This window comes from Akebia trifoliata, chromosome 6 (genome assembly GCF_017979445.1).
Source record: "Akebia trifoliata isolate Shusen 1 chromosome 6, ASM1797944v1, whole genome shotgun sequence".
Lineage (NCBI taxonomy): Eukaryota > Viridiplantae > Streptophyta > Magnoliopsida > Ranunculales > Lardizabalaceae > Akebia > Akebia trifoliata.
This window is the reverse complement of record NC_141380.1, coordinates 14,856,077-14,868,376: the sequence shown is the minus strand read 5'-3', so window position 1 is coordinate 14,868,376 and position 12,300 is coordinate 14,856,077. Positions and strand designations below refer to the sequence as shown.

Below are 12,300 nucleotides of genomic sequence, written 5' to 3'. Positions count from 1 at the left end.
AAAAAGTAACTTTTAAGGTTATATAGGAAAGAGGAGACCAATACAACACATCATTTTTTTGACATCCCTAAATGGCATTTCTTCCTTATATTTGAGAATAGGGAAGATGAAACTGGTGGAGATGCTTTCAGATATCTATGTATAAAAAATAGTCCTTGAAATGCATGTAAAAGTGCTTTTAGGTGGTATCCGACCTTAGAAATAATCTCTAAATGTTGAGGCTTTTGGCTCTGGAGAATCTGGTTGTACAAGGTTGAAGACTTCCAACATCATAATTGTGATACCTTAGGAGGAAGATATTAGTCAAAAGCATAGTGTGATCTTGTGATGGAAAATGAAAGAAGACTTGCATAAGGGAAAACATGATATCTTTTGAAAGAGACCAAGATAACTTCATTTGAAGCATACTCTCTAGTCATCCAATGTTTTTTGTCTTTCTCTCCCATCCATGCTTACTATGTGTAGATGCACGAAATGGCTCTACACTTTCCTTCTCTTTAAGCTCGGGGGACCTGCAAAACAGCCCACTCCGACGATCAAGTTAGCCAAATTGATCTGTGTAGTGTGTTTAGAGAAGGAGCATTCGAACCTCTTTTACTCGAAGTTTTCTTCCTTATATAGGCGTTTATCTGGTTCGATTTCTGTGCCATCCTTTGAAGTGACCTTGGGCAGTTAACCCACTCCCTGACATGTCAGCTGCAGGAGTTGTTGCAACTGCCCTATCACTTATGAGAAAATCGGAGTTGGTCTGACATGACGTGGGTTGTCAGGACTGACTGTCTATCACTGGCACACATGTCAAATCTGTCCTACCGACCTATGAGGCAGCTGCCCGGACCACTTCAGCGGCTGATGGCTTAGTTCCGAGCTTAGAATCCACGCATTCGTCGGGGTTAATAAACCGAGCAAGAGCCGCGGTTCTTCCGACCTTAAAATCATTAATCCTGGACCTTATCCGAGCCACGTGTCCGTGCTCTAGAATTTTCCCCTACAATACCCCTCTCGGGAGCTCGGTCGGAATGATCGGGCACTCGAGAATATTAATAATAAATTAGGAAACTGACACGTGGGTGCCTCTCATTGGGTCTCAGCTAAGATTAATGATATGTTTATGGCGAATCGTCACTTAGCCTTTTCACTTTTCGAGGGCGGCGGTCGGTTGGGTTGTTATCGTAGTGTGCGTCCTGTCTGTTGGTTTAAACGGCGCAATTATTACAAAGAGTACACGTGGCGCCCGGAGAGTGGCATCGATTCGTGTGTAAAGGGTCGAACGGTCGTATTGGTTTTCTCAGCGTTTAATGCCTCATTATTGTCTCGAGAAACCCTGTCCGTTGATCCTAAGTGCACATCTCGAGGTTCTCCTTATCTATAAATATCCCATTTACCTCTTATTTTCATTTTCACTTTCACTCTCCCTGCTGTTACTCTGCCCGTTTGCCCCCTCGCGCGCTCCCTGCCTTTGCCAGTGCCTCCGCCGCGCCCTTGCTGTGCCGTTCAGTCGCCTGAGGTGTCCGGTTAATCGAAGTGCAAAGTCAAAGGAAGGTAACGGAAAAAACAGAGGCACCTCTCCTCTCCCTTCTTCCTCTTCTTTCTCTGTACATCCAAATGGCCAAGGGAAAATCCCACGCCCCTGCTCGCCCTCCTCTAGAGGTGGTTAGGGACACATTTGGTGTCCCAGCCAGCGTAGGCATGTCCTACGTGGACGAGGCCTCGTCCCTCAGGGAAAGTCCCTCAGGTACCACAATAGTACACTGGGGGCAATTCAGGGCAGGTCTCAGAGTCCCTCTAAGCAGGTTGACTCGGGAAGTCCTGAATTTCTATAGGAGGGCTCCCGGGCAAATGAGTGGAAATTTCTTCCGACTCATTAGCGCTTGCGAGCACATGAACAGCAGGCTGGAGGATGGCCTCCAGCTCGGGCTATGGGACATAAGGGCCCAATTCGTCTTGAAGAAGTGCCCGAACAAACCGGGCTTCTTCTACCTATCTAAGAGGAGAGGGAAGCCGTCCTTGGTCGATCTTCCCGATTCGGACAAGGAATGGTTCTTGTTTCCAATTCGGATATCTGGAGGATGGGAGAGCGTTCCTGGTGACGAGCTTCCCTCTCTGGCCCACCCTTCGTTCAACCCCCAAGGTGAACTTTCCACTTTAATTCCCTTTCCTTCACCCTTTCAATTTCTTCTTTTTTTTTTTTTTTTGGTAACTAACTTCAAACTTTTCTTGTTTCCACAGCTCCGAGTAAAGACAAATTCCCAAGTGATTCGGTGGTGATCAATCACCTGCTATCGAATCCCGAGCTCTACAACTACGCCACCGCCTTCCTACCGCCAGCCATCCGTCCTCCGAGCATGGCGCTCCAATCCAAGCGCCCTCCCCCAGTCCTGGACTCCGACTCCGAGGACGAAATCGCGGAGGCTGCGCCGACACCAACTACCGGGGTCCCAGTGGTGGGGAGCTCCGGCATCGGGCGAGGAGAAGAAGAAGAAGACCGCCAGCCTCTACTTAAGAGGCTGAGGAGGGGGCCTCACCCTTCCAGAGCCCCGGCGGCAGTGATGCAACTACCACCCCCTCCAGCTGCCGACGCCTCAATCCAACCAGCCGAGCCTTCGCACACATCCTCGGCTGGTTCGGCTCGTAGGGGAAGCCTGCCCCTCCCTCCCCCCTGGCTGGTACAACCATCAATTAGGGGTAGGCCGGTATCGGATAAGGATTCTGGCTTATCTGATCCGGCCGTTGCCAGGGCGATCTTCGACGCGTCCGCGCTTCCGCGGGATGTGGAGAAGGTGCGTCGTAGTTTTGTCGGCGATTTGGCAAAATTTTCAAATGAGGCATTCCGAGCTTTGGCCTTGGTAAGTTTTCTACTTTTTGTTTCTGTTTTGATGCTATTTCGCTGCGCTTGTATCTTTCTAACGCTTTGCTCTTCTTTTCTACCAGGTCCAACACGCCGTGGCCCAACACGTTGAGGCTGGCGACACCTCCGCGCAGGACCTCAAATCCACGGAGGGTCGCATATCTCAGCTCCAAGCTGAGAGGGATATGGCTGCGGCCAGCTCCCAAAAACTCCAAAAAAGCTTGGATAGCGCACTATCCAAGCTGGAGCAGAATAAAGACCGCCTGGCTCTCGCAGAGGGGAAAATTTCATCGTTGGAGGAGCTAGTGAAGGCAAAGGAGGCGGAGCAAGAGAGAGCTCTTCAAGACCAACTCAACTCCCTCCAAGCCCAACTGGATTCCTCGGAGGAAGCCTGGGAGGCGGCATACAACAAACTGAAAGCGAAACTAAGGAAAGCCGAGGCTGCTGCGAAGAGGCCAGAGGTGATTCCTGAAGTTGAAACTGTCGTTGCCCCCGAGCCACCTACCGAAGATCAATCTATTCCGATCGAGGAACAAGTCCCCGATGAAGCCGAAGCCACTCCTGCCGCGGATGCTTGATGATGATTTTTTTTCTTTTTCTCTTTCTCCTCCTTTTTGTAACACAATTTTGTAACTTTATGTGTAATTTTCAATGGAAATATATAAATATTTCGTTTTTCGTTAACTCTCGTGCCTTCTTGCTTTCTTTTTCCTGCTTTTTATGCTATGGCATATTGCTTAAAAAAAAAACAAACGAAATAGCTTACTATATTTAAGCCCTTGGGTTCGCCATTTGTCCAAGACCGACATCTTGTCTTGACCATAAGATTTCTCCATGGACTTGATGCTAGCAAAGAACCGGGGCTCCGACTCCGCACTAGACTTTTTTAGTTTATCTTGGCTCCCGTGTAGGGGCTAAGGCTTTCCCTTAATCCAACTCTTCAGTTGGGCTTGGTCCCCGTGGTGGGACCAAGGCTTTCCCTTAATCCAACTCCTCAGTTGGGCTCGGCTCCTATGGAGGGGCTGAGGCTTTTCCTTAGACCAACTCCCCAGTTGGGCTTGGTCCCCGTGGTGGAACCAAGGCTTTCCTCCAAACCAACTCCTCAGTTGGGCTCGACTCCTATGGAGGGGCCGAGGCTTTTCTTTAGACTAACTCCCCAGTTGGGCTTGGTCCCGTGGTGGAACCAAGGCTTTCCTTTAATCTAACTCCTCAGTTGGGCTCGGCTCCTATGGAGGGGCCGAGGCTTTTCCTTAGACAAACTCCCCAGTTGGGCTTGGTCCCCGTGGTGGAACCAAGGCTTTCCTCCAAACCAACTCCTCAGTTGGGCTCGGCTCCTTGGAGGGCCGAGGCTTTTCTTTAGACCAACTCCCCAGTTGGGCTTGGTCTCCGTGGTGGAACCAAGGCTTTCCTCCAAACCAACTCCTCAGTTGGGCTCGGTCCTATGGAGGCCGAGGCTTTTCCTTAGACCAACTCCCCAGTTGGGCTTGGTCCCCGTGGTGGAACCAAGGCTTTCCTCCAATCAACTCCTCAGTTGGGCTCGGCTCCTATGGAGGGGCCGAGGTTTTTCCTTAGACCAACTCCCCAGTTGGGCTTGGTCCCAGTGGTGGGACCAAGGCTTTTCTTTGAACAGCAGGCATAGGCGCAAAGATGGCTTTATTGATAATATTTCTTTAAATTGAATACATTCCATGGTGATTGAATCTCCTCCCCTGCCGGAGTCTTTAAGTAGTACACGCCTGTTTCCCCGACCTTGCGCACGATGTATAGGCCTTCCCAGTTACAGCCAAGCTTACCGCTATTGACTTCCTTGGTGTTAGAAAATACCTTTCGTAGAACCATATCTCCGACTTTGAACTCTCTGGGACGCACCTTCCGGTCATAAGACCTCTTCAACACCTGTTGGTACCGTGCCAATCTTTCTATGACCCTTTCCCGTGTCTCATCCAACCAATCCAAATTTCGTGCCACCAATTCGTCATTGAACTCGGTCTCGGCCACTAGCGTCCTTGTTGTAGGAACCTGTATCTCGGTTGGAATAACGGCTTCCGTTCCGTAGGCTAGTGCGAACGGAGTAAATCCTGTTGCCCTTCTCGCCGTGGTTCGGTACGCCCAGAGGATACTATGTAGCTCGTCTACCCATCTTCCCTTGTGTTCCTCCAGTTTCTTCTTCAAGTTTGCGAGGATTGTCTTGTTTGATGCTTCAGCTTGGCCATTTCCCTGTGGATATCTTGGCGACGATTGCAGAGAACGGATTCCGTATTCCTTGAAGTACGATTGCACGCGGTTGCCCTTGAACTGAGTTCCATTGTCAGAGATCAGTGCATAAGGGATCCCGAACCTCGTTATGATGTGCTCCCACGTGAATTTGACAACTTCTTCCTCCCGAATCCGTGTAAGGGGAACAGCTTCCACCCATTTAGTAAAATAATCCGTGGCTACTAGGATGAATAGCTTGCCCCCTTCCCCGAGGCAGAGGTCCCACAATGTCCATTCCCCATATCGAGAACGGCCAGGGTGATTTCATAGGGTGGAGTTCACTGGCTGGCTGCAGATGCATGGGGGCATGTTTTTTGGCATTGATCACAGGTCCTCACATACCTCTTACAGTCTTCCTGCATTCTTGGCCAGAAGTAGCCCTGAGTGATAATCTTGTTGGCGAGCGACCGTCCTCCGAATGATTACCGCAGATTCTCTCGTGGATTTCCGCCATTATGAGCTCGGACTCTTCCTTAGAAAGGCACTTAAGAAGTGGTCCCCCGAAAGACATTCTATACAGCTCCTCCCCAACGAGAGTGTACTTGCCGACCTGCCGAAGCAATTTTCTGGCCTCCCCCTGTCTGCTGGCAGAACCTCTGAGCACAGATACTGAGTGAATTTTTCTATCCATCCCGACGTTCTTTCGGCCTGTGCGCACTCCCTCTCCTCATGTTCGATGCTTGCTATAGGCAGGTATTCCACAGGTAAAGACCGTCCCTCCGTTTCTCCTAGCATTGAGGCAATGTAAGCCAATGAATCTGCATGCCTGTTCTCATCCCTGGGTATCTGGCATATCTCCACTTGGTCGAACTTCTCAATCTCTCGTTTGACTGAGATCAGGTATCTCGCCATGCGTTCGTCCTTTGTTTCAAATTTCCCGTTGCATTGGTTGGCTACAAGTTGAGAGTCGGTGCATAGTTTTACCCGGCCGATTTTCAACTCACTTGCCATTCTCAGCCCGTGGATAACTGCCTCGTACTCAGCTTCATTATTTGATGGCCCATACCCGAGTTTGATGACCTTTTCCAACCTATCATTGCTCGGTGTTACAATTACTATTCCCACCCCCGAGCCTGAGTAGTTTGACGATCCATCGACAAAAATTCTCCATCCTGCCTGCTTGTCCCATAGCTCCACTTCTTCCGTCCCTTCGTCTTCATTTTCCAACTCTTCCCAGTTCGGATCCTCAACCGGAAAATCCGCAAGGAAATCTGCCAATACCTGCCCCTTTATTGCTGTCCGGGACTCAAATTGTAAGTCGTACTCCCCGAGGATTACAGCCCACCTCGCCATCCTCCTCGACTTTTCGGATCTGTGCATCATTTCTTTCAGCGGGGTGTCCGTCACAACTCGGATGCGGTGGGAAAGGAAGTAAGGCCTGAGCTTGTGCGCCGAGTAAACGAGCGACAATCCCACCTTCTCCGTCCTGGTGTACTTAACCTCCGATACGCCCAATGTTTTGCTGACGTAATAAATAGGATATTCCCGTCCCATTTCAACTTAAAGAGAACTGAGCTTACCGATGATGGACTGGTCGCCAGATAAATCCCCAGCTCCTCTCCTTCTTCCGGAGAGCTAAGGATCGGTGGCTGCCCCAAATACCTCTTTAGGTCGCTAAAGGCTACCTCGCACTCCGTACTCCATGCAAAATTCTTCTCCTTCTGCAATAACGCGAAGAGCGGGCGGCATCGATCGGATACCCTGGAGATAAACCTGTTCAGCGCAACTATTCTCCCTGCCAACTTCTGCACCTGCTTTTGGTTAGCGGGGCTCGGCATTTCTACCAACGCCCGGATCTGGACTGGGTTTGCCTCGATACCTCTCCTGGTGATGATGTGCCCGAGGAATTTCCCAGAGGAAACGGCGAAGACACACTTCTTCGGATTCAACTTCATTTTGAAACTCCTCAGCCGATCAAATGTTTGCTTAAGGTCTGCCAGATGGTCTCCCGCTCTCTTGCTTTTTACCAACAGATCGTCGATATATACCTCCACAATCTTCCCGATCAATCCTTCGAACATTTTTTCACGAGTCTCTGGTAGGTTGCCCCGGCATTCTCAAACCGAACGGCATAATTAAAACAGAACAGCCCTTGCTCGATAATGAATGATGTTCGTTCCTGGTCTTCCACTGCTAGGGGGATCTGGTTATACCCCGAATATCCGTCCATAAACGACATTCTCTCATGTCCAGCAGTGGCATCGACCAACCTATCAATCCTTGGCAGCGGGAAGCTATCCTTTGGGCACGCCTTATTCAGGTTCGTGAAGTCGATGCACACTCTCACCCTTCCATCCTTCTTCGGCACTGCTACATATGTTCGCTATCCATTCTGGGTACTCTACTTCCCTGATAAACCCGGCCTTCAAAAGCTTTTCGATTTCCTCATTCACCCCCTGCCTGAGGCGCGGCGACAGCCTCCGTGGCTTCTGCCTAATAGGTCGGAAGCTTTCATCTCGACATTTAATCTATGACACACGCCACCGACGGGTCTATCCCAGGCATGTCCTCCAATGACCATGCGAATACATCCTTGTTTGCCCTCAGAAGTTGGAGTAGTGCTACCCTCTCCTCCTGCAACATCGTGGTACCAACACTAACTATCTGTCCTCCATCGCCCCCGAGATCCACGGCTTCGACTTCCTCAACTGTTACTCGCTGCTCGCGCAGCGGCTGCTTCTGTAATTGCTACGAAGATTCATTAACAGTTAAAGTTACCTTTCTCTTCTTCAGTGGGACGGCCTCAGGGCCTCGGTCTTGCTTCAAAACCAGGTGAAAACACCTCTGCGCCATCTCCTGATCTCCCCTGATTTCCATTATTCCTTCCTTACCCGGGAAACGAATAACTTGATGATAGGTAGACGGGACTGCTTCCATCTCGTGTATCCATCTCCGGCCCAAGATCGCGTTATAAGCCGAGTCTACATCTATTACCACAAATCTTGTCATTACCACTTTAGACCCTGCTGAGATCGGGAGTGTGATTTCTCCTACCGAACTGCTAGCGGCACCGTTGAACCCATAGACGAGGGTCGGCGTTGGCTCCAAACTACCTGAAACCCCCATTCTCTTAGCCGCGCTTAGGAAGAGAATGTCCACCGCGCTCCCCGAATCCACAAGTATTCTTCGGAGCTCGACGTTTCCCACTGGGAGCGCGATTACTAACGCGTCCTGATGGGGCCCTGCCGTCCCCCTTAGGTCACTCTCTGTGAATACGATTGCCCGGGATCTGCTCCGTGGTTTGTCGTTCCAACTACCCGTACTCCTGACGCCACACTGTTAACCCCGACCATATGTCGGATCTTTTTTACCTTCTCTCGAATCTCCCGTCTAGACGGCACTTCGGCCCCTAATAATCCTGTGATGGTATGAACTATCCTGCGCTCTTTCGTCTCTCGACGCCTCCTTTAGCTGGCCTTCTTTGCTCGGGCTTTCGCTCAGCTCTCTCGGTAGTCTCCCCACTTCTCCTTCCTCCCGCGGAAACATAACCTTTGAGCTTCCCTGCTTCGATCATATCCTGGATGATATGGCGCAGCCTGTAGCAGTCCTCAGTAGGGTGATCCTCAGCCTCATGATACTCGCAGAATGGTTTTCCGGGTTTCCCCTTATACCCCCGTGGCGGCTGAACGAAATCGGGCTCCCCCCTTATGTGCCTCAGTATCACGGATAGTTTTTCGTTGAGCGGGGTATACACCCGACCTCTTTTTCACCACGACTGCTCGTTCGAATCTCTCCGCCTTTTCTTACTTCCTTCCACTCCGGGGTGGGTCGGTACCTTTGAAGCGTCTACTCCTCCTTCGCTGTTAGCCACTGTCTGGGTGCTTTCTTCTTCTGCCCTTCACAGATTCTTCCACCAGGATGTACTTTTCCACCTTCGCATACAAATCTTCTAGACTAGTAGGATCAGACTTGATCAAGGACTCATGCAACCGTGTTCCCGGGATCACCGCAGCGATGCACGCCGCGCATGCTGTGGCCTCGTCCATGCCCTCTACGTCCAGGGCTCTCGTTCGAAAACGGGTTACGAACGACCTAATACTCTCCCCGGGCTCCTGTCGAAGGTTAAATAGAGTGTTAACTCCGACCTTCTTCCTTCGCAGGTGCACGAACTGCCCAACGAACATTTCTTCCAGCTCAGAAAAGTTCGTAATGGACCCAGCTGGTAAGGCCTGGAACCACATCATGGCCCCGAGCCTCAAGGTTGACGGGAACAGCTTGCAGAGCAACGTATCATCATTTTGGTAAAGCACCATTTGACTTCTGTAGTGCAGTATATGGTCCATGGGATCTCGTGTCCCGTCATAAGTTTCAAACTTTGGCATGTGGAAACGACCTGGGTGGTTTCTGACTTCATTATCGCCTGCGAGAATGGTGTCCCTTTGAGTTCCCGAATTGCGTTCCGTACCTTTTGCGCGGGATCCTTTCCTCGCGTGAATTCCTCATCCCTCCTTTTGAGCATCTCCTCCACTTCCTTCCTCGTCATGGTTTCTTTAACTTCGGAGCTTCCCTGCTGCGTTTTTACTGCTGCTGAATCTTCAGTCCAATCTACCTCCGTTCTTGCCGCTCGAACAGGATGGTCGCTACTCTGCTCTGCCCCTAGGCCTTCCTCGGTCTCCGCACGCTCGCCTAACCTTTGCCTGAGCTCTTCATTTTCCCTTCTTATTTTCACTATCTCATCATTTTGTTTCTCCAACCCCCTGCGCATTTCCTCTCTCATCTCCGTGAGTAAGTTGTACATTGCTAGCATTGGATCCGGTGCGTTTGGGGGCGAGTCTGCTGGTAGTGGGTTTGATGGCTCTCCACGATTTTCGCCTCTAGCTCTTCCCATATTGGTCATTTTTCTCCTTGTAAGTATCCCACAGACGGCGCCAAATTGTAGATGCACGAAATGGCTCTACACTTTCCTTCTCTTTAAGCTCGGGGACCTGCAAAACAGCCCACTCCGACGATCAAGTTAGCCAATTGATCTGTGTAGTGTGTTTAGAGAAGGAGCATCGAACCTCTTTTACTCGAAGTTTTCTTCCTTATATAGGCGTTTATCTGGTTCGATTTCTGTGCCATCCTTTGAAGTGACCTTGGGCAGTTAACCCACTCCCTGACATGTCAGCTGCAGGAGTTGTTGCAACTGCCCTATCACTTATGAGAAAATCGGAGTTGGTCTGACATGACGTGGGTTGTCAGGACTGACTCTCTATCACTGGCACACATGTCAAATCTGTCCTACCGACCTATGAGGCAGCTGCCCGGACCACTTCAGCGGCTGATGGCTTAGTTCCGAGCTTAGAATCCACGCATTCGTCGGGGTTAATAAACCGAGCAAGAGCCGCGGTTCTTCCGACCTTAAAATCATTAATCCTGGACCTTATCCGAGCCACGTGTCCGTGCTCTAGAATTTTCCCCTACACTATGTATCGAAGATATTGGAGAGGCAGATTATTTAATTGTTTGTGATAAGGCTCACTAGTTCCATTTCATGGATTCTCAGGGATTATTCATTAAGCTTGTTGAAGATTATGAGGAATCAATGGAGTGGCAACATTGGTGATATTAGTCTTGCAATAGCGAGGGTAAGTGGAAATTAATCCAACAAATCTACAGAAAGAGTGGTTGTATGGAGCTATTAATTATAGAATTATGTATCATGGTTCATTGGATATATAGTACAAAGGTCGGTGGTTATGGTTGTTGGTTTGTTGCTACTTACATTTGGTTGACTTTCTTGATTTTGCTAGATTAATATAAAAAATTGATAAACAAACTCGTTTATAGATAGTTGATTCCTTGTTTCTTGTATACTCTTGTGCTTTTAGGTTTGTGAATATCGATCAAGAAGACAAAAGATAAGAATTTTGAGGAACACTTTGATCCACATGTGTTAAATAGTGTTACTAATTGGAAACTTTGGAGAAATATAATTGATAAGATATTCAGGTTGAAGTCTAGAGTAAACAACAAAGGATTAGGCGCTTTGTAGGGTTTTGAATTGGGGACCTCTGAGCATTAGAGATCTTCTGGGGTTCTAACTATGTTTGAGTGGGTGCTAGTTGTTTAGGGTTTCTTCTAGTTACTACTAGTGAGCCATAGCACGAGAAAGCTGGAAAAGAGAAACTGAAGAGACTGAATGCCAAACACCAAAAGGCTCAATCTTGTGTGCAACGACTGCAGCTTTTTCGGAAGTGTTGCCACCAATAACCTCTGCTCCAAGTGTTACAGATTCATCTTTGTAAAACATCAACAACTCAAGGCGTCTCCCGTCATTTTGATATCTGAGAACATGTCTTTATCATCGACTTCTCTTCAATTTGAATATCTTATTAAAAGGTTGGACAAGGTGAAAGAAAGTGGTGTTCCAAGCGTTGAGGACGGCCCATCATCTGGGGTGGTGGACAAGTAACTATTGAACCATTGCATGGTTTGTCAAAAATGGGTTGGTTTGATAAGATTCAAGTGTTGTTGTGAGGGTTTGTCTGTTCATCAGTACTATGAGAAGTACGAGTGCTCGTTTGATTACAAGAGTAATGGCCAAGATGCCATAACTAAGGAAAATCCTATTGTGAAGGCTGAGAAGATGATGAAGATTTAACACACTCATATGTCTTTTATAGAGTTATGAATCTCACTATATTGGATGTTTATGTATTTCAGGTTTAGGATGTTGCATGCAATCTCTACAATGTGAGATAATCAAACCTTTACTTCAATGGGTTGTTATGTTATTTAATGCTGTGTTTGATAGTCTTTGAAGGTTGTGACATTTGAGCATGGCAGCTTTAGCTATGATCATCAGGGGGAGTGTGATAACATTAATTATGTGTAACAGCTCCTTGTGTTTCTCTTTGACTTGTTGAATTGCAAACAAGTATTTTTTCTCCAATTCTCATTTAGGTTCAGTTTGAGTTTGTACCCTTGGATTAGCCTTCTATGTAAATTATGGTCGTAGTTTGAATGCCCCCTCTTTTTTCAAACTTACAACAATGATGTTCGTCTGTAGAGAAACTTCTCTGGCATGAGCCCATGTTGCTAGAGTAACCATTTGTTTCTTTTTTTTTCAAATTTGATAAATGGTATCATAAGTTAAATGTTCTCATCCAAAAAAATGACACGTGACATACTCCTTTAGGGTTCACTTACCCCTTAAATGTTTAATCCAATGATTTGGATGTTGAGGGGTGAGTATAGGTTGTAAGTGCAAAATA

The 12,300-nt window shown here is 48.3% G+C and overlaps 2 protein-coding genes across 2 annotated transcripts; both read right to left on the bottom strand.

Moving 5' to 3' along the window:
* Positions 1–5,557: 5,557 nt before the first annotated feature.
* LOC147400303 (uncharacterized) lies at positions 5,558–6,397 on the bottom strand. Its single transcript, XM_086444556.1, has one exon. It carries the CDS (start codon positions 6,395–6,397, stop codon positions 5,558–5,560), a length of 840 nt encoding a protein of 279 aa, XP_086300682.1.
* A 2,080-nt stretch (positions 6,398–8,477) lies between these two features.
* On the bottom strand, positions 8,478–9,357 carry LOC147400302 (uncharacterized). Its single transcript, XM_086444555.1, has 2 exons — positions 8,947–9,357; positions 8,478–8,726 (listed from the first exon to the last, which is right to left on the bottom strand). Exons 1-2 carry the CDS (start codon positions 9,355–9,357, stop codon positions 8,478–8,480), a joined length of 660 nt encoding a protein of 219 aa, XP_086300681.1.
* Positions 9,358–12,300: the final 2,943 nt, after the last annotated feature.

Excerpts from the sequence above, each read along its gene's own strand:
- LOC147400303 (XM_086444556.1), bottom strand. The coding sequence starts at position 6,397 with ATGGCGAGGTGGGCTGTAATCCTCGGGGAGTACGACTTACAATTTGAG.
- LOC147400302 (XM_086444555.1), bottom strand. The coding sequence starts at position 9,357 with ATGGTGCTTTACCAAAATGATGATACGTTGCTCTGCAAGCTGTTCCCG. Across the intron at positions 8,727-8,946 it reads ACATCCTGGTGGAAGAATCT|CCGCCACGGGGGTATAAGGG; the intron begins GTGAAGGGCAGA and ends GATTTCGTTCAG.